The 25,725-nt window shown below is 44.5% G+C and overlaps 1 protein-coding gene across 2 annotated transcripts in view; it reads right to left on the bottom strand.

Annotated features, from left to right (window-relative positions):
* Positions 1 to 25,346, bottom strand: part of RSPO2 (R-spondin 2) — a 118,917-nt gene extending 93,571 nt beyond the window's left edge. The window contains exons 1-2 of one of the 2 annotated variants that reach the window (XM_083517043.1): positions 24,933 to 25,346; positions 23,679 to 24,008 (exon numbers count right to left, since the gene is read on the bottom strand). In XM_083517043.1, the coding sequence (XP_083373169.1) occupies positions 23,679 to 23,772 (94 nt within the window). In that variant the 5' untranslated portion in view covers positions 23,773 to 24,008; positions 24,933 to 25,346. Of the gene's footprint in view, positions 1 to 23,678; positions 24,009 to 24,414; positions 24,757 to 24,932 lie in introns of those variants that run through there. The other variant, XM_083517044.1, reaches the window with a different exon arrangement.
* Positions 25,347 to 25,725: the final 379 nt, after the last annotated feature.

Raw genomic sequence — 25,725 nt, 5'->3', positions numbered from 1 at the left:
CCATTTTAATATCAGTTCATCAAGTTATGATAGGCATCAGTAAGCAACACCGAGCACTCAAAACTTCAAGAATTTCTTGCTCAAGACTCCAGAGTGAAATGAGCAACAGATGATCCTTGTCAACAATTTGCTAGTTGCCTACTGCATTCTGACTACCATATTACAGAATGCACACTTCATATCTGGTTGGTATTAGAGTGCATAATGAAGAACATATTTACATCCTGTATTTTTCCAACTCCATCCACCACGTTACAGGATTAATGAGTCTTGAGTTCACATCAGGAGCCAAATTGTTCTAATAAAATATGAAGCAGTGCTTATCGGCTCAAGAGGCTGGAAGGGGCACAGTTCACATGGTCATCGTCCTCTACAGTATATTTCCAACTCAGAGGAAAATTCAAACAAGACTGTGTTTGACTGCCATTTGCCTCTGAAAGCTGCTGAGGACAGGTCAGGTCAGAGTTCCAGGCATTACCAATTTTACAAAGATCTATGTCAAAGATCAATTCGGTGAGGCTTTTTCCTCCATGTACAGAAAATGTGGTCAGAATTATTAAAAGCTAAACTAGTTAATATATAATGTGAACCTAAAAGGACTCTCCTATAATCCCGTGAGTCATTTCCACACTGGTAACGTTGGGCAAAATATGTAACCAACCCACTTCTAAGGACCGGTTGATTTGGTTGGCTCAACATCACATGGGCAACACCAGCATACAACCAAACCAGGAATTTGTCCCAGATGTAACTGCAGACATAGTGATTAAGGGGGGGTATGTATTAACACACAAAGTGACATTTCACAGTAGTGGATATTAAGTCCAGTATAGGCAGTGTGCATCAGAGACTAGCTGAGGATTAATTCTGTTCTTCCAAAGTAGTATGGCCATCCACCCAAATGACAGAACAACCAATTGCCTGGAGGTTCTTATTTCCAAAGGTGTTCGAAACTCCCGTTGTTCTAGGCGCATTTTGCAACAGAGAATTTAATTAGCACAAGCAGTTTCTGAGCTCTGGGAATAGTACTGTGCCTCAGATTTCAGATTAAAACTGCAGAGTGGAAAGAAAGGAGGACCTTTTTCTGCCTCCCCACTTCCAGCTACTCTCTTAAGACTGGAGAAGAAACCCTCTTAAGAATATTAGGGGATGGGCAGGGAAAGGACTAGACCATGTGAAAAATGAACATAATATTTTAGCTGCGGTTCCGTCATTTTCAGCTTAGTATTCTTGTTATTAAAAAGCGTGCCTAGACTTTCTGTTGTTGCACCCATAACCTAGGTTTAAGGTGCAATCTAGCTCCTAGCTTTCATATCTCAGTTTCTAATACTGATCCAGTCATAGCTATGCCCATGCACTGTAGTCAATAAAGTTGTGGCCTGATTCGATTCCATTTCAATCACATTGTGTCTGTTATTTTACCCTCTGTCAGTGAGGTGGAGGAAGTACAGAGCCTGGGCCTGAAAGTGGTCAAAAGTGGCCTGGCTAATTTTGAACACTGGTTCCAGGACTGCAACTCACCGATTCCCTTTGCACAATGGCCTTCACATCCACATTAGCCTCTTAGTTTGATGGGGATACCTGGCAACTTATTATTATTAATAATAATTATTATTATTATTCATTAGTTATATCCCTCCCATCTGGCTGGGTTTCCCCAGCCACTCTGGGTGGCTCTCAACCGAATGTTAAAAACAATACAGCATTATGAAGTATACCTTGCAACAGAAAATTCACAGAATCCTTATTTAATGAAAAATTCCCAGGACTGGGAGACTGGCAGGGATACAGGGTGTGGGGTGTGGAACTGAGATGAGACTCAAACTGGCATAAAACAAATATACATTTGTAGCAAATATACACAGTAAGTTTTTGGTTAGCTACCGAAGTGCCAACAATCTAAGGATTTCCTAGACGACTCAAAGCGAAGCATATGAGCTACACATGCAATACAGTAGTGGGAGAGCACACATATTTTTGCTCTAAAGTGGAATAAAAGCCACAGAATATAAATGAAAAAGAAGTTAAGACTTTTGTAATTAGAAAGAGCCAGCTGCAGCTAATAAGGGGAAGGAATGTCAAAGTGGGGAGGAGGGTTGTTTAACTTTACAGCAGAGGAGACACTGAACCCTAGTAAATTAATGGGTTCTTTCATTGTACGAATTCTGGTTAGAAAAGCTACAAATTTGGGGGGGAGAAGAGTACCAGGAGCTGATCTGGTAAGAACACAACTTCTAAATGGAGGTCTCCCAGTCAGGTAAATCTTTGGCAAAAAACACTAATCCGTGTCAGGTGACGCTTCTTGTATTCGACCACATCCAGTTGATCTCCTCAAATATTTTCCTTCCTCTCCTCCTTAATCTTTCCAGAGTGTGTTTAAGTAGCACAGACTAATGTTATTTTACCCAAAGAGCCTCAGATTACAGCCGGCTGTACATGCCGTAAGTTTCACTTACTGGCTGCTTGTAAAAGCTATTAGGAGAAAACATCACGAGATCAGGCCCGACTTCAGATTCAGGTTGGGAAAGGTTGCCTTTCGGTGCTTTCCCCCAAAGTGGAGAACTGCCTGTTCGTTCCTCTGCTAATGTTTCAGTAAGTCAAATAAAGGTTGAAAGCTGCTACCTCACGCCCCCCCCCACGCCCCCACTCCCGCTCCAAGACATTTGATGGAAAGAAATTTGGAAGGGAATGAAAATGAGATCTTGAATTCCAACTCCAACTGGCTGGAGAGTGGAGAAAGAAAAAGAATACTAGAAGTGACTTAAGAAAGGAATTGCTTCTCTGGGTGCACAGACACATGTATTTTGTCCCACAGCCACAACTGCCCCTGGGCAAAGGAGGGAATGCAGGTTTTTGAAATGATAGGAAAGCCTGCAAAACTTGTTTAGGTGATGCAGAGTACATGCGCTCCACAGGAGCTGCCTTCGGGTCACTGAAAAGCAAAACCCAGCATCTGTTGAAAAATGATCATCGCAAGAGGTGCAGAACATCCTTAGCAAGGAAATTTATTCAGTTTCAGAAGACTGGTGGCCAAGAGAGAAACTGGCCCAATTTTTAAAATTATGAGCAAACCAGAAGACACTTTGCCTTCAAACACATAGACAACCAACAAATGTAAATGATGCTGTGTGTTTCAACACTGTCTGCAGCTGGCCTGGAGTATTTTCTCCTGGTTGATGCATTTCTGACATCAAATATGCTCCTGCCATAGCTGAATTTGGTCCATTTGCTGCAACTCACTTACAAGCAGAGAACACAGCTATGTATCAAGGAAAGTCAGCTAGGAGAAGGGACGGGGAATAAATTTTATTCAGTTTGCGACTAAATGCAAACCCACATCATTTGCCCTTTCTGAAGCAGTATCTGCACTGAAAAACAGCTAACATCAGAAATTCACGTTTCCTCCAAATTTTGCTGTGCAGTCCTCCAGCCAAGTAATGTGAGTAAAGCGTGCATATAAATGCATATGTTAGTGAAACTAACATAAAGAAATGCATTGTATCAGGGATCATGGCTTTGCAAGAAATGTGTATATTATGCAAGATTGCATACAAACATGTGTACAGCGGTACTTTGGATCCCAAACACCCTGGAACTCAGACATTTTGGCTCCCAAACACCGCAAACCCAGAAGTTTTTGTTCCGGTTTGCAAACATTCTTTTGGAACCTGAACGTCAGGCGGGGTTTCTGCGGCTTCTGGTTGGTTGCAGAAGCTTCCTGCAACCAATTAAAAGCCGTGGTTTGGTTTTCGAACATTTTGGAAGTCGAATGGACTTCTGGAATGGATTCCGTTCAACTTCCAAGGTATGACTGTATATTAGAAATTTATGGATGAATTTTCATGAGGGCTTAAAAAAACAACAACAAACGAAGTGTGGAGAACTGAACTGAAGGCTGAAAAAAGACAGAAAGCAAGAGAAAGAATACAGTGGTACCTCGGGTTAAGAACTTAATTCATTCCGGAGGTCCGTTCTTAACCTGAAATTGTTCTTAACCTGAAGTGAAACTTTAGCTAATGAGGCCTCCCGCTGCTGCGCAATTTCTGTTCTCATCCTGAAGCAAAGTTCTTAACCCGAGGTATTATTTCTGGGTTAACGGAGTCTGTAACCTGAAGCGTCTGTAACCCGAGGTACCACTGTAATTGACAAGTTCACTCATCCCTAGCTATCGTGCCTATAATGAAACAAGCAAGCAAATCAGATCCTAAAGATTCTCTGCTTCCAAACCCTTTAGCGCCACAACTACTATTTTACCTCCCAACTCTACAGAGAGTACTCCATCTATGTAAAGTGGCAGGAGAACATGAAGCTGCCTTATAGCAGGTGAGGCTATTTATCCACCTAACCTAGTGCCGTGTGGGTGGACAGAAGTCTTTCTCATCACCTACCTGATCTAGTTACCTGGAAATGATAGGCACCAGAACTGCAGCCCTCTGAATGCAAAGCAGGGCTGCCTTCACACGGCTGCTTATTCCATCTCCATGATGTCTCCCCAATTGCTAATTTCTGCATCACACTATATTTGAGATTGCACACAGTGTAAAAGCCACTTCCAGAAAACTAAACACAGGCAGAGAGGGGAAGTCCCGTTGAATAAGGAGAAACCCTTGTGCTTAAAAATCATAGTTTCTGCTTAAAAATCATAGTTCTAATTCTTGCCCAGATATCTAAACACTGAACTCCATTAAAAAGGAATGTGTGCAGGTTACTTTGGGATGTGGAGAGTCCTTTCAAATGTGGAGAGAACCACCAAATCAGCCGCCCCATTTTTAGGTACCCCTCTGCTGCGATTTCCCCTCCCCTTCAACAGTTGACAAGCCGGCCCCTGAAATTAAGCCCCCAAGTGAGATCAACCTCAAATCAACAATTATATCTAACAGTAGGAGGGAGTTGTGGCAACCCCATCTAATTCAGCAGGATTCCATTCCCACAACAAAGAAACCACAACCCTCCATCATCTCAGCATCCTCGAGTTCTCTGTGCCCAGCTGAACTCAACATTGCATTGATTTAAATTAAGAAAAGGGGGAGGGGAGGGGAAAACCCTTAACTACTTTCAGACACTTATATTTGCCAATGAAATATCCATGCCAGATTGCCAGGAAGCGGATCCCTGGCTGGAGAGAGACCATGGTTTTAAGCAATCTGTTAGGTGGCAGAACTGAGCCATCCTGGCCCGCAGTGTGAACATTCGTTCATTTTGTCTCACTGTCAAATAGGGTTTTCATAAGTTTTTATTTCATTAAAAAAATCAATAAACTACCGTATTTTTCGCACCATAGGACACACCGGACAATAGGACGCACCTTGTTTTAGAGGGGGGAGAACAAGGAAAAAAAATTCTCTCCCTCTCTGCCCAGAGCCCCTTCAGCGAAGCGGCAGGAGGCGCTGCGCAGAGAGGGGGAGAATTTCCCCCCTCTTGTTTCCCCCCTCTAAAACAAGGTGCCGTTTAAGGTGGGTTCAGACGCCTTCAGGCGGCTACCTTGGAAGCCTAGAGAGCGAGAGGGGTCGGTGCGCACTGACCCCTCTCACTCTCCAGGCTTCAGGTTCCTTTCGACCTGCTCTTTGGAGCTGGCGGGGGGAAGCCCACCACCAGCCCCAAAGAGCAGGTCGGGGAGCAGCGCAAAGGTGCATGGCTATAGAGGCTCCTGCCATAGCCGCATGTCACCTCTCCAGCTGGGAGAGAGTCACGGGGGGCTTCTTTAGCCCCGTGCGCGCTCTCCCGGCTGGAGAGATGGAGCGTGGCTAAAGAGGCTCCTGCCATAGGGTCAGAGGGTCGCGGGGCTATGCTGTCTTCGCTCCATTTTTGAAGGGGAAAACGTGCGTCCTATGGTGCGAAAAATACGGTAATTTTATAGGGAAGGAAGAATGTGCAAAAAATATATATAACAATGGGAACATGGTAGGAAATATAGAGTCAGTATATCACAAAAATGGGATTTAAGTTACTTTAAAGCCTTTATACCATATTTACATCTGATCAGAATGATAATACAGTTGTATCTTTTCAAACAGCCTCATTCTCAAACGTTTTGGCTCCTGAACGATCAAAACCCGGAAGTGACTGTTCCGGTTTTGGAACATTCTTTTGGAAGCTGAACATCTGACGGGGCCTCCGCAGCTTCCAATTGGCTGCAGGAGCTTCCTGCAGCCAATCAGAAGGTGCGCTTTGAAAGTCGAACAAGCTTCCAGAACGGATTCCATTCGACTTCCAAGGTACGACTGGAATAATTTTATTATGTATATGCCACCCATCTGACTGGTTGCCCCAGCCACACTGGGTGGCTCCCAACAAAATATTAAAAACACAATAAAACTCCAACCATGAAAAAACTTCCCTGAACAGGGCTGCCTTCAGATGTCTTCTAAAAGTCAAATAGTTGTTAATCTGTTTGACATCTGATGGGAGGGCATTCCATGGGGTGGGTGCCACTACTGAGAAGGCCCTCTGCCTGTTTCCCTATAGCTTCACATCTTGCAGTGAGGGAACCACCAGAAGGCCCTCGGAGCGGGATCTCATTGTCTGGGCTGGACGATGATATAGCTCTCACAGAGAAACATGTAACCAATAGATCATTATTTACAAATAAAATGAATATATACACATACTTAACACTTGTACAGGGCCTGCAAGCACGTCATCTACATTATCTAGTTATAATCCTTCCAACAAACCTGTGAGTTAAGTCAATATGATGGCTCCCCATACTGCAGATGGGAGCACTGAGACAGAAAGTTGCCTTCCGAAAGCCAGCATATGAGCTCCTTGCTGAGGCAAGATTTGCACCATGTTTTGACTCACAGCTCAGCTTCTTAGCCACTATGCTAGCTAACCAGATGAATGGGTATCCATTCATCCATAAAAGGATCTGAATCATCTCACTTTTTATAGGCATTCCTTTGTTTTGTTGGTTCATTAAAGCCAAGGACCACATCTGTCTACATCTTGTTGTACTGTAGAAAAATCCTGACTTGTACACTTGCACGCTATGTGATATTAACGGCGTGAATTCAATTAACATGCACATCTTTTGTTATCCTGTGCAAATAGCAGCCATGGGGCAATCTGAGCAGTTGAATATGGTAGGGATTGGGATGTGGCAGCAGAGTGTCACTCTATCCTCCAGACAAAAATTGCCTGTGTGGTTGGCATTGCAAGGAAAGTTCCCATTGGTTCCAATGGAGGCTTCCCTTGAAATGCAAATAGCAGCTGCAGAGAGTAGTAGTAGTAGTAGTAGTAGTAGTAGTAATAATAATAATAATAATAATAATAATAATAATTTTTATTTATACCCCGCCCTCCCCAGGCTCAGGGTGGCTAACAAGCAATAATAAAAACAAGTTGAATGAATACAACTTAAAAACAAGATTAAAATACAACATTAAAATATTGAAACATTTAAATATTAAAATGCAGCCTCATCACAGGAGGAGAAAGGAAAAAGAAAAAAGAAAGAGTGAGGGAATCAAATTGGCTCCAAGCCAAAGGCCAGGCGGAACAACTCTGTCTTACAGGCCCTGCGGAAAGAAATCAGATCCTGCAGGGCCCTGGTCTCATGAGGCAGAGCGTTCCACCAGCCCAGAGCCAGTGTTGAAAGGCCCTGGCTCTGGCTGAAGCTAATCTAAACTTCCTTAGGGCCTGGGACCTCTAGGGTGTTGCTATTTATGGACCTTGAGGCTCTCCGTGGGGCATACCAGGAGAGGCGGTCCCATAGGTACGAGGGTCCTAGGCCGTAAAGGGCTTTAAAGATCAAAACCAACACCTTAAATCTGACCCTGTACTCCACCAGGAGCCAGTGCAGCTGGAAAAGCACTGGGTGAATATGCTCCCATGGCAGAGACCCTGTGAGGAGCCTCGCTGCAGCATTCTGCACCCGCTGGAGTTTCTTGGACAGTTTCAAGGGCAGCCCCGTGTAGAGCGAATTACAGTAGTCAAGCCTGGAGGTGACCGTCACATGGATCAGTATGTTTTTGTAAGTATATTAAGGACCATAGAAACCTACAAAACATATGAATGGAGTCAATATTGGTGGGGAGGAGTGTGCACACCACAGGCAGGAATGCCTCCACCATGCTGCCTTCGGTTCACATGCAACAATTTGGTTTGAATGCAATCCATGGTATATGAAACTAAGATCAAGTGCTGTGCTTCCCCTCCTCTCACTGCTGCCCGGCTTTGGCATTTGAGTCCTGGTTAAACCATTTCCCCATTGTGTCCGAAACAGGAAAATTACTTAACATTAGTTTACTAACCAGGATCTGGAAGCATATAATGCAGTAACAGGCTTTCCTGTTTCATCATTCATAGATAACATCTGTACAGAGTGACGAACTTGAAAACATTGCTATGGGAAATGTTCATTCTTCTGACTGTAGCCACGTGTCTTTTGCTATCCATACGGGCTTTTTTGTGGATGGTCACAGTAGGAGAACTTGAGTTCAGGAATACAGTGGTGCCCCGCAAGACGAATGCCTCGCAAGACAAAAAACTCGCTAGACGAAAGGCTTTTGCGTTTTTTGAGCTGCTTCGCAAGACGAATTTCCCTATGGGCTTGCTTTGCAAGACGAAAAACGAAAACGTCTTGCAAGTTTGTTTCCTTTTTCTTAACACCGTTAATACAGTTGCGACTTGACTTCGAGGAGCAACTCATAGAACGCGGTGTGGTAGCCTTTTTTGAGGTTTTTGAAGACTGGTGATTTTTGAAGCTTTTCCAATACTTCTTTTGCAGCCATTTGGTAAGTTAAACTTTTAAAACTTTTTGGGGGGTTTTTGGATTTTGGGTTGGGGTGTTTGGAATTCAAGGACTTGGTGTTGGGGAGGGGTTTGCAAGAATCTGGAAGCTTGTGGGTTTTTTTCCTGCATTTTTATGATTTTCTGTGACCATTGGGCCACTCTGCTGTTTTTTTAAAAAAAATCTGGATTTGAATTTCTGTGTGGTGGGTGGCTGGGGGAACAGTTGAGGAGGGGGTTCTTCAGCAAGAAGCAAAGAGTGGAAGAGGAACCTTCTTCGAGTTGTCCTACAGAGTCTTAGAAAATGTACTGTACACTTTGTTGATTTTTAAATGTTTTTCTGTCATGTTTAGAAACTTAATTTATTCTCCTTCAATTTTTGAAATGCTCTTTACAGTATGTGTGACTTTAAAGAGCACTTAATAAACTCTTGTTGTACCAAATTTGGCTTTGTTTGGACTTTTTTTGACCATAGGAACGCATTAATTGAATTTCAATGCATTCCTATGGGATTTCGTGCTTCGCAAGACGAAAAATTCGATAGACAAAAAAACTCGCGGAACGAATTAATTTCGTCTTGCGAGGCACCACTGTAGACTTTACATAAGGGTGAGGAACTGGTGGCTCTCCAAAAGACATTCAGCTCCCAACAGCCCCAGTCAACAAGGCCAAAGGGAAGAGATGATGTAGTTGTAGTCATAAGAACCTCTGCAGAGGTTCCCCAACCTTGCTTTACATCCTAAACCCAAAGAGAAATGAAACATCAAAGCTAGGACCCTTTCTCTCACAATGGCTATGTCTGATCCTCAGGTTCAGAGACCGGATGCCATTGAATAGCAGCTGCTGGGGAACAACAATGAGACCAGACTCTTGCCTTCAGTCCCTGCATCCGGGTACCCAACTTGAGAAATAGTGCTACCTCGGGTTAAGTATCATATTTTTTGCTCTATAAGACTCACTTTTTCCCTCCTAAAAAGTAAGGGGAAATGTGTGTGCGTCTTATGGAGCGAATGCAGGCTGTGCAGCTATCCCAGAAGCCAGAACAGCAAGAGGGATTGCTGCTTTCACTGCGCTGCGATCCCTCTTGCTGTTCTGGATTCTGAAATTCAGAATATTTTTTTTCTTGTTTTCTTCCTCCAAAAACTAGGTGCGTCTTGTGGTCTGGTGCGTCTTACAGAGCAAAAAATACGGTACTTAATTCATTCTGGAGGTCTGTTCTTAACCTGAAACTGTTCTTAACCGGAAGTACCACTTTAGCTAATGGGGCCTCCCACTGCTGCCGCACCACCGGAGCACGATTTCTGTTCTCATCCTGAAGCAAAGTTCTTAACCCGAGGTACTATTTCTGGGTTAGCGGAGTCTGTAACCTGAAGCGTATGTAACCCGAGGTACCACTGTACGGATGTGGTACAAGAGGTACCTTTAGTCCAGTCCAGCAGCTCTTCTCAGGGTGGCCTAGTGGTTACAGCAGGGGTAGTCAACCTTTTTATACCTACCGCCCACTAATGCATCTTTCTCGATGGTAAAATTTCCTTACCGTCCACCAGTGCTCGATGGAAGGATCCAGCTTGTGCCATGGTAAACCCTACCGCCCACCTAGAATCCTGAAACGCCCACTAGTGGGTGGGTAGGGACCAGGTTGACAACCCCTGGGTTAGAGTGTCAGACTAGGACCTGCGAGAACAGGGTTCGAATCCCCACTCAGCCATGAAGCTCGCTGGGTGACCTTGAGTCAGTCACTCGCTCTCAGCCTGACCTACCTCATCACAGGCTTGTTGTAGGGGGTTAAAGGGAGGAGGAGCACTATGAATGCCCCCCTTGAAAAAAAGAAGGTAGGGTGTAAATGCAAGAAGTAAAACCATAAATAAACAAATAAATAAATAAATAATATTCTTACACAGTATTGTTTTTAAGCTGCTGGATCAATGGACTATGCTCGTTTGCCAGAGAGAGAGAGAGAGAGAGAGAGAGAGAGAGAGAGCTCACAATCCTATACAGATTTACCAGGGAACAAGACCCTGACCACAGTGGTCTTATTTCTGAGAATGCGCACACATAGAATTGCATTGTGACACCCTTTACATGTGAACAAGATGGATATCAATGCCCTCTACTGCAGCCTCGAGTTTAGCTCCTAGCTTCTGAGATCACAAGCCAACTGCTCATGTTCAAATAAAAAAATTCCTTCCAGTAGCACCTTAAAGACAAACTAAGTTAGTTCTTGGTATGAGCTTTCGTGTGCATGCACACTTCTTCAGATACACAGAATACCATGTATCTGAAGAAGTGTGCATGCACACGAAAGCTCATACCAAGAACCAACTTAGTTGGTCTTTAAGGTGCTACTGGAAGGAATTTTTTTTATTTTGACTATGGCAGACCAACACGGCTACCTATCTGTAACTGCTCATGTTCAGTGAGCTAACATAACTTAAAAGCACTACTTTCCGCCTTGACAAGCGATGCATCTTATTGATTCACTTATTCTTGGCTTTTTTAAAATTTTATTGTAAATATTGTATTTTATTTTAAATTTTGACTGGAAGTTACAGCAATCCTCACTCAACATCCAAGCTCTCAAAAGCGCCTGTCTCTATGAGAAATGCTGGTCAGAAGTTAAGAAAGATTTGGAAACCTGGTCGAGACTGAAGCTTTCCTTGCTGGGCCGAATTGCTGCTGTTAAGATGAATGTTTTGCCAAAAATGTTGTTTTTATTTCAAACCTTGCAGGTCGTGGACAGAGTGGAATGTTTTGGAAAGTGGCAGAGGGATATCTCAAAGTTTGTCTGGCAGGGCAAAAAGCCCCGAATAAAGTTTAAAATACTAACTGAGGCAAAAGAAAGAGGGGGGTTTGCCCTGCCAGACTTAAGGTTATACTACGAGGCGGCAGCCTTCTGCTGGTTGAAAGATTGGATTTTATTAGAGAATACAGATGTCCTAGACCTGGAAGGTTTTAACAATTCGTTAGGATGGCATGCGTATCTGTGGTACGGCAAGGCAAAAACACATGGAATGTTCAAAAACCATATTGTCAGGAAAGCAATTTTTATGGTCTGGATGAAATACAAAGACTTACTTGAAAGTAAGACTCCGAGGTGGCTATCACCAGTGGAGGCTAAGGCGTGGAAAAAACCCAATATGGAGGCCGGCTGGCCGAAATATTGGGAACTAATAGAAAAAATTGGTGACAATTGGAGGTTGCGGAGCTTTGAAAATTTAAAGGATAAGGTGCAAGATTGGTTTCACTATGCCCAAATTAACGAGGTTGTTGAGTTGGACAAAAAAACAGGATTCCAGGTGGAAAAATCGAAACTTGAGACAGAGTTGTTAGAACCAAAGACCAAGGTATTATCGAGAATGTACAACTTGCTGCTTAAATGGAATACACAGGATGAGACAGTTAAATCAGCCATGATAAAGTGGGCCCAAGACATTGGTTACAATATCATGTTTGAAGACTGGGAAAGGTTATGGACCACCGGTATGAAATTTACGGCATGTAATGCCTTGAAAGAAAACATTATGAAAATGATATACAGGTGGTACATGACCCCAGTCAAGCTTGCTAAGATATACCATTTGTCTGATAACAAATGTTGGAAGTGCAAGGAGGCTGAAGGAACATTCTTTCACCTTTGGTGGACTTGCCCAAGAGTGAAGGCCTTCTGGGAAATGATCTACAACGAGTTAAAAAAGGTGTTTAAGTACACCTTCCCTAAAAAACCGGAGGCCTTCCTCTTGGGTATTGTCGGCCAAAAGGTGTTAAAGAAGGATAGAACGTTTTTTATGTATGCTACCACAGCAGCAAGAATTCTGATCGCCAAACATTGGAAGACTCAAGATTTGCCCATGCTGGAAGAGTGGCAAACGCAACTGATTGACTACATGGAGTTGGCCGAAATGACTGCCAGAATCCGAGACCTGGGAGAAGAAGCAATGGAGGAGGACTGGAAAAAATTTAAGAACTATTTGCAAAAATTTTATAAGTTATATGAATTATAAAATGACGCATAATTTGAAATGCTAGCCCCAGCAATGAGAGTGCAACATTTATGAAATTGGATAACAGTATTGAAAGAATCAAAGTTTAAATGTTAAAAATGATAATATGCTTTGTTTTCAGAGTAAATGGACAACAAGGGATTTAAACTTAAATTGCAACTGAAAGTACAATAGAAACACATGAAACAAGGTTATAATTTGCTGATAAATTTATTGTTAAGAATGCATTGTGCGGGAGATGTGGGGAAGTTCGATAGAAAGTTGAAATAAGTTGTTGAAGGGTTATGACTCTTTTTATCTTCTTTTTGTTTGTTTTTTTGTTTTTTCTTCTTCTGTTCTCTGTCTAAAAATGCAATAAAAACTATTTTAAAAAAAACAAAAGCGCCTGTCTCAGGCTGCGTGTACCACAACCCTTTTTTTAAGCACAAACAGGTAGCTTTTCTCAATAAATAATCATTCACCCTCATCCTCAAAATGCTGCTTTCAATCTGCACAGATCCTGCATCCTGCCATTCACAGGGTGGGTAGGTATAGTTACATGACAGGTGTTTGAAAACCCTCACCTTGATTAGGTTATTCACAGCCTTTTTTCTCCCTGCACACATGCCAGGAGAACAGAGGAAGGGGCAGTTGTGATCTTGGTATATGCCCACCTGCAACGTGGATACACAAACATACACAGTGCCAGGACCACCTACATCTGTTTCCAAATCTGAATACTGTGGGGTAAAGCAGACTCAAACTGCAACAAGCTTTTATTTTCAGGATGAAACCAGTTTCTCAAAACGTGCTTTCCAGGGACAAAAAAATTAAGCAATGGATCTAGATTGAGTATGGACTGCATAGAAAAAAACAAGTGCTAAGTCTCCACTGATCCCACAATGAAATGTGGTGTGTGCTCAGCCTAAGAAGCCGTCGAATGCATTTATCGGGCATTACAAGTCCCCCAAGCAGTGCACTGCACTGCCACGGATTGCAGAAGGGGCCAGGTGATCCCCATCCAAGAATGCATTAGGAGATCAAAACGGCATCAGTGCATTAGCAATCTTGGAAAGCCAGCTCCTGAAAGTGCTATCAAAACACGAGCTGAAAAATCAGGACGGGCTTTTCCTCGTAATTGGTCTGCTGGCTTGCAACCCACATACATTTTGAAATATTTGCAAGAGGTTTGTGAGGGGAGCACTATCCTTTCCCGGCTCTCCAAGATCTGCGATGACACCTACCTGCAATGCCAGCAAAACAATTTGAGATGCTGGGCTGGTTATCCTACGAATGGAGGTCATCAGAGCCGGGTCTGTTAAGCACGGCTCTTCCAGAATTAGCCAGAAGCTAATTTTTTTTAAAAAAAGCTTCCCACAGAAGCACAATTTGATCTAGCAGTGCCCTTCCCTGCGGCAGAGACCTTCCTACCTTGTTGCCTAAAGCCACACATATGAACACATGCACACCATCCATTAAAAGCACCCCTCCAAAAACCCAGAGAACTGTAGTTTACGGGTGCTGGGAACCATAGCTTTGTAAGGAGCAAGCAAAGGTTCCCATGATTCTTCTGGAGTGGAGTTCTGTAAAGGCACAAAGTGTATGCGGCCTCAGACGTCCAAGCCCCACTCAGCAAAGGTTCCCAGCAATGCTCTGCTTTGTTTGCAAGCAAATGCTAAGTTGAACTATGGTTTAGAATGCTGGTGCATAGTGAGAAAGTCACAGCCACTTCGCTTATCCCCCACTCCTGCTACTCTTCTGGAAGTTAAGCCGCGGTTTGGCTTAGCATTATATCCCAAACCCAGGCTCTTCATTTGTCTGCCCCCAAACGAAACAAGAATAGCCCTTGGGAACAGAAGGTGGCTTGTTTGGAGTAGGACAAGCTATAAGCCCAGGATTCAGATGTAAGGCTAACCCAAGCCATGGCTTAGTTCCTGGTAGCACAGGAGGAGAAATGAAGCAACCATGATTTTCTGACTTGCATCCATGCAAAGCCATAGTTTATTTTAGCACTGTGTACAAACCAAGCCATAGTTTCCTCTGCGTAGGTCCAGCCCATTTCCTATTGGGTGCAGAGAAAAAATGAGTAATTAATGCTTGAACAGCCTCTCTTAATTGCCCCGATGTCATATTCTGTTCTATGGCAGGGGAGGGGGTAATTACAGATTCCTCCGATATCCTCCCGTTTTTATAACAAAATATACTATTATACAACTCTCTTGCTTTTTAAGAATAATGGAAGGCATGCATTCATCCTCACTGCAGAAATAGAAGTTGATATGAAGGTGAGTTAAGAGAGGGCATTCCATGGGTAAAATAAAGACTTACTCATCACTGATTCCACACCCATCAAGAAGCAATCAATTGGGCTAAACCTGCCAATTTAGAATAAAAAGGCACAGGATCCACAAAAGACTCGAAAGTGTGAATTCATACCGCTTTGTTTAAAAAGGAACCGGGAATAAATGTGTTAAATTATCACATTAAATCTGGGATGCCCTTTGAATAAGGATGGTGTCATGGGGACAGGGCGGAAAACATGAACACATGGGATGCACATAACACACTGCAAACTAGGGTCTGTACAGCAGGGATGTCCAACCGGTCAACCGCAATCAACAGGTTGATCCCCTGGTGCTAGTGGTCAATTGCAGTTGATCGCAGGCTCATTTTGAAGGTGACCCAGAAACTACAACTAATCCAGAATGCAGCAGCTAGACTGGTGACTGGGAGCAGCCGCCGACACCTCATAACTCTGGTCTTGAAAGACCTACATTGGCTCCCAGTACGTTTCCGAACACAATTCAAAGTGTTGGTGTTGACCTTTAAAGCCCTAAACGGCCTCAGTCCAGTATATCTGAAGGAGCATCTCCACCCCCATCGTTCTACCCAGACACTGAGGTCCAGAGCCGAGGGCCTTCTGGTGGTTCCCTCATTGTGAGAAGTGAGGTTACAGGGAACCAGGTAGAGGGCCTTCTCGGTAGTGGCGCCCGCCCTGTGGAACGCCCTGCCACCAGATGTCAAAGGGGTATAAATAATAAATTATTATTATTATTATTTTCCTCTACGGTGGAAGAAGAGCATCTGGCCCCATCCCCCGCTCTATTTTTCAATCGCGCACGGTTGCAAAGATGGAAGATGGAGTTATTGCTGGCGGTTTATGCTGCGACCCCCCCCCCCAAAAAAAAAGCTCAACAACTTTGGGTCCGTCCCCCCGCCAGACAAAAATGGGTAGATCATTGGTGTACAGCATTAGTGGGCTTTTGCACTGTAAGGGAACAAATCATAGCAAATCCACAGAGAAAGACTAGCAGCTTAAGGCTGCAATCCTATACTTGTGTCTATTTGTGACTCAAGTCTTCTTGAGTTCTATGGGGCTTACTCCCAGGCAATTGCTTATGGGATTGCAGCCTGCCTCATAGAATTCAAAATACTCCAAAATAATTCTTAACATGACTGTCCCATAACATGAGAGTTCTGGATTACAGCAGAACAGTATCCATGTTCCTTCGGAATAAAGTTCCACTGCGCTCGGCAGGGCTGACTCCCAGCTGAGTGTGCACAGGATCACATCCATTCTCCCTCCCCTTTTCTTTTCCATCTCTGGTGATCTGTGAAAAACCTACCCCAACACAAAAAAGGGCACATCCAATATTAGAAAGGCTTTCTCTGAGGAGGTATTCCACTTAAAAGCCAAACCACTGACACCACAGAGCTCTAGCGCCGATGCATTAAAACAGCAGGAAAAGATTTGGATGGGCAACCTAGAGCCTAATTGTCAGGCAGTGTTTGTTTAATAAAAAACTAATTTTGACAGGGCAGGGAAGCCGAGCTTATTTCTCAAGTTTGGAAGGATTGAGAAAAACGCTGGAAATTATTTGCTCTGGGCTTGCCTGACTATGCAATTGTGTCTGTTCCGCTTAATCCTCTGCGCACCTTTTTCCTGATAGGAATAGGTATCTATCACTATCCTGTCCAAACCTAATTTTGAAAGGGCAGAAAACATGGAACTGTATAACACACACACACACACGGAGTTGTGCAGATTACAGAGATAAATGTGTGTAAAGCCCATCTGAAAAAACAGTAAGTAGTTTATAAAAGAACTTTATTTAACTGGGCACTGGATTGCATTCATGGGGCTGCCCCTGTATGTTTTAAACCAACATGTGGAAGTGTGTTGCAACACTTTTGTTGCTGTTGCTGTCAATGCAAAGCTACTTTGGGAGGAGACCATCGGGAGCGGAGAGGGGTTTAACCCTTTTGTGCAAAGCCCGTCTTCCCCACACAATTCCAAATGCATGTTTCCACACATTTGAAACCCAACACATTGGGGGGGGGGACTAGGACAGGCTAAAGAGCAAGAAACCCATGGATGGGATAAAAATTAAGCACCTCTTCATTCTTCTCTGTTGTATATTTCATCATCCCCAAACTGATTTTCTTTGTTTTTAAAAAAGGCACCGATACACTGTTGCATGCATAAATGCATAACATGTACCTTGCCCCTTAATAAAGCTTGTGTTTCTTTCCTCCCCAAATAACTCAAGAGACCCAGCATATTTTATGAATTCCAGAAAGCCCCTAGTGTACATGGCTAGGAAAACAAACAAATTGGATGGTTTGTGAAACTCTATATAGCACAGCCACCATAACCTCCCAGAAGAATATTTGCTAAAATCCAGCCTTGTACATACAGACATATGAATATATATTTCATTCTGCCTGTGTGTGTGTTTTTAAGCTGTATTTTAAATACCATTAGTCAAAAGAAATGACAGATTTGCTTGCCATTCTCAACTGGATGCGACTCCACAGAGGAGATGATCTACGCCAGGAATTTTATTTCATTAAGAAAGTGATATTATGGAGCATCTGAGATCACATAAGAGACACAAGAGAGAGCCAGGAAGGTTCTAACATGCCAGTACCCCACAGTGTGTGCCTGATTATTTGCAGATGGGTGTGTGTGTGTGCACAGGGGAAATTGTTACAGGAATCTTAATTCCATGTTTCGGCATTCTGCAGTAAGCATCGCTTTTACCCTCCGCTGTACGCAAAGATTAGCCATTAACATCCTAGTACACATTCCTTTAAATTAGCTGAACACTTTGCATTTTCATAGACCACAATAAAAAGCCCAGGAGTGACAGCACAGACTAACTTCAATAAGTCAGCTGTCAACACCAATTCTTATGCAGCCAATATCTGAACATCCAACAAGAAACTAAGCTAGACTCAATCTCTTTGGGGCAAGCCAGTCATCCCATAAACACAACCACTGGTCTAAGATCAACTCGGGAACATGGGATCAATTAAAACCAGCTTATGGGACTTTCTTTTTTCTTTTTAGCAGGAGGGGAGTAGAAGAGGGGGATAATTCGCACAACGCGGGTTAGATTTAGGTTCTCCTGCTACGCAGTTCTTAAGCTGTCTTGCAAAGGACCGTCTAGCCTGGGGTCTGAGGTAGTTCCACATTTAATTAAAGGCACACACTACAGCTTTTATGTTGACAAAGGAAATTCAACTGGCCACTAATCAAAAGAAGAGTATGATGTTTTAACCACTCACTACCAAAAAGAAAAAAAAAGGTTAAGCTACCTGGTAGAAAGTGGAGGGGGAACGTCAGGGGGGGGGGAAATCAACACGCTACACTTCTACAGAGAACACTACTTTGCACAATTTTGCCATCCCAAATTTCTTAGGACTACTCGATCCTCAGTGCAGTTTTCATGCACTCCTGAAAACCTGCAGTTGTATTTCACAAAGCTTTAGCAAAAAAAGCGACCAGGTTTTAACGTTACCCGACAAAACCTGGAAAAACTCATCGGAGGAGGAAGAGAGGACTACATACAATTTTTTTTAAAAAATGGTAGGTGGATTTTCGGAGATAAAAAGCGGGAAAGTATACGCATTCCCTACAGACCTTTTCAAAGTGACGCAGGTGAAAAGGTGCAGTGTGTGTTTCTGTCCACATGGGTGCTGTTATATCAACATTTCGCTTGTTCTGTCAGCTACGGCCTCTTGCTGATGGAAAGAGACGATGAAGCGAAACATTTATTGCGCCTAAAGATTCGGTTACTTCCCGATGTATCCTTGTTAAGCCCAAATACCTGCTCATCCGGGGGTTCAATATTATACACCATTTGCTGAAAGGACGTCACCATTCACGACAGTACAATCATCTCACCGGGCAAGATTTGCATGCATTGTTCAGACACTCTAAAACCATCCACACAGAGCAAGCAGCGAGATGGGATAATGTGAAAACAGTTACTCTAGCTTGTTTTTACCCACTGTGCTCATGCGCAGAGCACTAACAGTAAAAGGTTATTTCTGCTGTGTGGCGGACTTCAACAAACAATGTACAATTGAGGATTGGGGGGGTGTATTATAATTATTATTTTGCCACAGGCAAAACTAGCACCGTGGTGCTTTCCTTTTGCAGTATAGGAAAGCAAAAGTACCCCTTGCATACATTTTGAGACAAAACCATCAAATTAACAACATGCCAACCAAGACTTGACACTGGGTTACATAGCTTCTTCTTCAAATCTAACAAAGATCACATTCGCAATGTACATTTAAAGCACATCACTTCTCCCAAAGAATCCTGGGAAAGTTACATTTTCAAGTACCTTAACAAACTAGTCCCCAGGACTTTTATGGAGGGAAAGTCATGTCCTTTAAATGTATGGTATTAAACAGTATTAGATTGGTGAGCATTACTGGCAGGGCTTTTTCAGCATTGGCTCCATACATGTATATATTCAAGATATATACATAGTGCTTTTCTTTTGGAACTCCCTTCCTAGGCAGGGAAAGGAGTGGCCCCTCCATTGGTGTTTCCTTGAAGAGCTTTTTATTCTAACCTGCTTTTAATTGACATTTCCACTATTCTGCATCTAACTGCTGTTGTTTGCGTGTTTTAATTGTTCATGCTTCACTGCCAGTTTTTAGTGCTGTTTTTCTGCACACTTTGTTTAACTGCTGAAGCTATTTTAGCTGCTTTCCAGATTGTAGTTTGGATGGGCTGGATCCAGACTAAACTAATTGCACTAGAAATAAATGGTGCTTTAGCTACATCATTGCAAACTCCTCCCCTTGATTTCAACAGAAGCCACCTGCAATTAGCAGAGCACAGATGTAACTCAATGTGTCTGATTAATTTCATTTAAAAAAAAATCTGTCGTGACCCACTATGGAAGGATTATTCCTTTCAGTTTCAATCATAAGTTTTAGTGCACAAATTACCTTCCCTTTGCTGTTTTAGCATGATTTTTATATTAATTTCATGTTGGTCCATTTTTAGGCTGTTTTGGTAATATTGATGCTGTTTGTTATTTTTTTTTAAAGATATATTTGGATTTGTTTTAGGGATTGAGTTGTCTTTGTATATTTTGCTGATTTCTGTAAACTTTTGTAAACAAAAAAAAATCTAGAAATAGCACAATTTAAAAATCCCTCAAAGACACCCAATAAATACTTATATACACAAACAAGATGTCATTAAATCAAAGGCCTAAACAAACCCAAACATTATAAGGCTAGAAAGCAATCAAGGCGAGCTCCACACTCCAAGGAACAACTTTCAAGTCATTAGCATGATACAATTTAATCTATATAATCCAAATCTACTACCACTTCCCTTCAGGCAAAGCTTAAAAGAAAACAGTTTTATATTAAAGTCGCTTGGTCAGCTTCAAGGCAACCAGCAGGAAAGAAATTAAGTGGAGTCTTTCTTTTCTTTTCTTGAGGCGAGACAATAGGTTTGAGTGCTTCAGAACTTCACTTGGGACACAAACTGCGATACGCACAAAATTCGAACTGCAGTGACAACTGTGGCAACTGAAGCCAAGGATCGGAGTGGTGGAGAGTGATCACCCAAGGGAAATAAAAGAATCTTAGTGCTCTGTCACCAAACAGGAGCTCAAAAAGAATAGACTGAAGATGCAAAGACTGGTCTGTTTTGAACAGAAACAAGCCATCTCACCAACCGGAGGAGATGTTTGGTTCATTCACATGTTAGGCTTAACACTGATGCAAGAGGTCTCTATAAACACACAAGCATTTGTGAGAAATAACAGATTCGTTGATCTGTACAGCTCAATTGTTACGTACATGGACAGTCAACCTGTGGAACACTACCTGTGAATAACCGTACAAATAAACGTGCAGCTCAAGCTGTACACAGGTTGTACACCCGTTGACCGTAATGTGTGAACACAGCCCAACACACGGGTGTTTGTTCCTAGAAATATAATCACTGCAAGAACTAAGGGTGCAAGCCTGTGATTATTTACCCGGAAGCAAAACCCGCTGAATTCACAATTAGGACTTTCTCTCTGGCGAGTATTACAGGACTGCAATCGAGATAAGAGTGTATGAAGGGATCACACTAGTGCTGGAAAGGGACTGAAGAAAAGATTATCCAAACAAATATTCTGGCCCACAAACCAGGATACCACATCAGCCACACCACAAAGTAACTCACACCATTCCAAGCAGTGTGGTTAACAGGAAGTGCAACCAACTTCTATTTCCTGTTTCACACTTCTTTGCAGCATGTCACATGTGAGACTGATGCATCTATCCTGCGAGGAGATGCATATGCTCTCCGCGCAACGATAGCTAAGGCATCCCCCTGTGAAGAAGATGTGAAAAGATAGGAAGAAACACGAAACAGAAAGCAAAAGTAACTTCATACTTCCTTCCCTCCCTTGCCCCTCTCTCCAGCTTAAAGTCTCAACAGCAAGGAACACAAAAGACCCTTAGAGTCAGAAGTATATTCATGGAACAGCTTACTAGTCACCTAGTAAATCGTCACCTGTCTAGTTGCCCACAGCAAATTGTGATATAGCTCTAGGAAATCAGGAATGAGAGTTGCCTCTTGTCATCTCCCCCCCTTTTTTTTGGCCATTAATGTGCCATAAATGGCAAAGTTTTAAGCCCACGTGTTCCTTTTTTTCCTTCTTTTTACAGACTCAATTTTCAAGGCTGCTTTAATAAAGCAAACTCAAGCGAGTGAGTCAAGCCGCAGAACACTGGGTGAGGGGAAGGGGCGGGGGGGGAACAGTGGAAATGGGTTAACTACGTAATCGGACCTGAAGGAAAGTGACTTGCTGTATTCAAACTATCAAATTTTCCCCAAAACGCAACTTTCTACATCTGCTGGCATAAGTCTTCTGGAAATGATAGGGCTGCCAGTCACTGAAGAGAGTGAGAAACAGATCCTCAAGTTATTAGGTAGATCTCGATGAATCACTACTGAGCTGCAACCGTCTTCTTGGAGCAGCAAAGAGTACCAACAGAGAACAGATTTCCCACATTCTCTTGATTTCCCAAACAGGAGATGCACAGCAAATGAGTCTGTTCTATAAGCAACAGCTCAAAGCAGCAGCATCAAAACAGTCCTGTCATTCTATGCTGTGAACTGGGGAGCAACACATTAAACTAAAAAAAGGGGTGAAATGAATGGCAGCTGATGGAGGGACTAATGGGGGCCACCATGCCTGGCTAGCTGTAGAATTCACCCCTATTCAGTTGGAGTGAAAATTCCTCGCAACCCTTAAAGCAGGAAAGTTACAAGGTACACTTACAAAAATGCACAGGAGTCGCGAGTTAGCACAGATCAGCCGCGAAAGTGAGCAGCGTTCAGTTGTGAGCACGTATAGCAGACAACCACTATTACTGCCCGCATTAAAGGATTTACTGTCACTCTTTGATCACTATCTAGAAATCAGATGCTAATGCTGCAATCCACTGCACACTTAGCGAGAACAAAGTCCCACTGAAATCTGTGTGACTAAGCATGTACAGGATCAGACTCTTATTTCCTATAAGGCAACATACTGCCCAATATACTCTAGGTCTAGGAGATCCATTGCCAATGAATGGATTTATGCTGCAAACTCAGACTGCCACACACCATCCCTTACACACACACACATTTATTTATTTTTTTAAAGACCTCATTCAATGACTCTAATTGAAAAAGTTAACCTCTGTCAATCCCCCAGAGGGACCAGCCTAGAGGGAAGGCGGGCATGTTCAGCTCAGAACACCTAGAGCAAAATTATTATCTGCAATTAGCTTGCGTTTCCTTCGCTTGGCCCATGAGCTCTCTACATAGAAAGGTCACATCCTGTACTCCATGTAAACTTACTTGCAATCATTATCACAATTCACAATCACCAGCACACGGGGAGGGGGGGGGTTGTTTAACAACTTTTTAGCCCACCTTGACTGCCGTTCCAACAGAGCAACTACAAAGCATTAAAGCATAAACAAGCCGTTCAATTTCAAGTGGCTAAAAATGCCCTTTTCCCACCCGAATCCTACACTAGCAAGCCATGGGCAAAACTAGGCTTTATTTCACCTGGGTCAGAGATCCAGTTTGGCACACACGCAACCCATGTTTTATTTGCATGTACACACACAGGATGGGAGTCTCAATGGCATCCCTCTGGAGGCTTTGCCTGGGCAAAAAAAACCCTAGCCAGCCTCCCCACCTACGGCTCTGCAGCAAGGCTGTGGTCCTATGCACACTTACTGCAAAATCCACAGTGCAGCACAATTTGCTTCTGTGTGAAGGTGCATATATATAGGATCAGCCTGTTACCCACATGCCTGGGACCGATTTATGAATGACCGTAATTAGGATTAGGATGTCTGAATCAGACAGGAAGGGCTCAAGGGCTTTTAATGGGGTATCCCTCTATTGGGAGGGGGGAAGCTTGTGAGAAAAGGAACTTTCTTTTTTCCTCCATGGAAAGGGAAGGCCAAATGAACCAAAGTAACCCTATGCAGCCTTTTAAAGCTGGGAGAGACTCGGATGCCATGTCAGCTCCTGGAGGCCACAAACGGGCAAAACTAAGTGGGGAAAAGGGAAGCCAGCCAGCTTGAGGAAAGATGTAGAGCCGGGAGGTGGGGGGAGGTCCGGAGTAGCCTGGGTAAGACGCTACTCACCTCTCTTGCTGCGTCTCCAGCGGCCGCCTTGGCAGTGACTGTAATCCATACAGTTCAGGATGATCAAGGCAAAAGAGAAGAAACGGAACTGCATCCTTCGGCTCCGGGGACACGCGGCAGCAGCAGCAAAAGGACGGGGGCTGCAGGTCGCCGGCAGCGGCGCCGGGGAGTCACCAGAAACCGCCCTCCTTGCAGGAGGCGAGGGGACAAGGCAGAGCGAGGCGCGCAAGGAAGGACGGCGGCGGCAGCAGCAGCCAAGCAGCTCACACGCCTCCGGAGCCCCTTAGTACATCCAGCGAAGTCCCGGCAACTTCCAGCATCTCCTCGGACCTGAAAGACGGAGGAAGGAAATAAACGTTAAACACGCGCGCGCGCGCACACACACACAGAGAGACAGAGAGAGAGAGAGACAGAGAGAGATAATACGGAGCGAGCAATAGTTTTAAGGCTGCCTGCAACCCTGTATACTCAATTACACGGGAGTAAGCCCCGCGGAACTCTACGGGGCTTACTTCCGAGTAGACGCGTCCAGAACCGCCCGTTGGGCTTTGCACACCCTTGGGAGTAAGCAACCTTGACTCCGACGGGGTTTACTCTAGAGTAACCAACCAGACAACGGGCTGCATCACTAGTAACCAAACCTATTTCGAAGGCTGGGTCCACACGAGCGCGGACAGTGTGGATCTAAGCCATTCCTTTGCTCCGGCTCCCCCCGCCCCCCGCCCAGTAGATCAACCTTTAAGGTTCCCTGGAAGCAAGGTGGGATCGACGCCGCCCGATCCTGGTTATCTCCAGGTTGGGTCCGTTCGATTCCGACGAGCCTCGCAGCCCGATCCTCGACGCGCGTTCTCTGGGGCGCAAACCTCGCGCGGCGTTTCCCTGGCCTTCCAGGTGAGCGCGATGCAGCCGATCCCGCGCACGTGTTTTGGGAAAGAAGCCCCGCCGCTCGCAACCAGGGCCTTTTAAACCTCGTGCGCAGGAAGCGCGCCCCGGCAGGAACGAAACCGCGCTAACCCCAAACGTAGCCACACCCTGCCCCCAATTCGAGAGTCGCGCCGATTCCACTCGACAGGGCAGCCGGGCTCGCCCCCTTAACGACCGAGACGCTCAGAGGTGCTTTAAATAACGCGGGGGGGGGGGACGAAGGGGAAGGGGGAGGGGGAAAAGAAGAAGACCGAAAGAGAAACCTCGCTTTGAATCAGGGGCTGGAGAGGCGCAACCCCTCGTCGTTGCGCGCGCAAAAGCGGAGTTTACCTCCCCGGACGGCGGGCGCCACCCTGTGCACGCCGCCGGCCAGCTCCTTCGCTCCCCCGACGGCAGGTCAGCCGAGCGCCTCGCCTCTGCTGGCCACTAAACAACCTGGAAACACGTGGGCAGCCCGGCGAAGTTTGGGGATTGCAGCCGCGCTGCAGCTGCTGCTGCCCGGCGCGCGTTTGGAGAGCCGCGTTCGCCCCCGCGCGCTGCTGCTGCTGCTTCTCCTTCTCCACGGAGGGATCCCGGCGCCAGTCCTACCCAGCTCCGCTGCGGCACAGAGGTGAGCGAAGTTCCCGTCCTCTGGGCTCAGCAGGCTGCTTTCCCGCTACTTCTCTTATAACAGCGTCGCGATCATGTGCGCAAAGCCAACCCCGCGGCTGCTCGGGGTGATTCCGCCGGCGCTCGCCCGGAGGCAGCTGTAAGCAGATGGCGCTGTGCGCCACAGCATTTCCCTTTGGCCGCCGCCGCCTTCTGAGGTCTTTTGCTGCTGCTGCTGCCGTGCTGCTGCCTTTCTCCCAATGCCCCACATCAGGCATCTTAGAAACTTGTTTCCCAACAGCAACAGCAGCTGCAAGAGGCAGTGAGGTGACCCAGGCTTCACCGGTGGCATTGCTGCCTGTCGTGTGCGTACCAGTTAAGGAAGGTGGGAATCGGTGCTTGCAGGTCACTGGTAGAGCACGTGTTTTTGCATATCCCCGTTTCAAGCCCACAGTTGAGAAGAGTTGTCTGAGACCAGGGGAAAATGCTGCCCATCAGGAAAAAAGATGTCTCACTCATATAATTGTGCCATGAG

This window comes from Podarcis liolepis (genome assembly GCF_965112155.1).
Source record: "Podarcis liolepis genome assembly, chromosome: 8".
Taxonomy (NCBI): Eukaryota; Metazoa; Chordata; class Lepidosauria; order Squamata; family Lacertidae; genus Podarcis; species Podarcis liolepis.
Note: the sequence above shows the minus strand (reverse complement) of the source record. Positions and strands in the feature narration are given on the sequence as shown.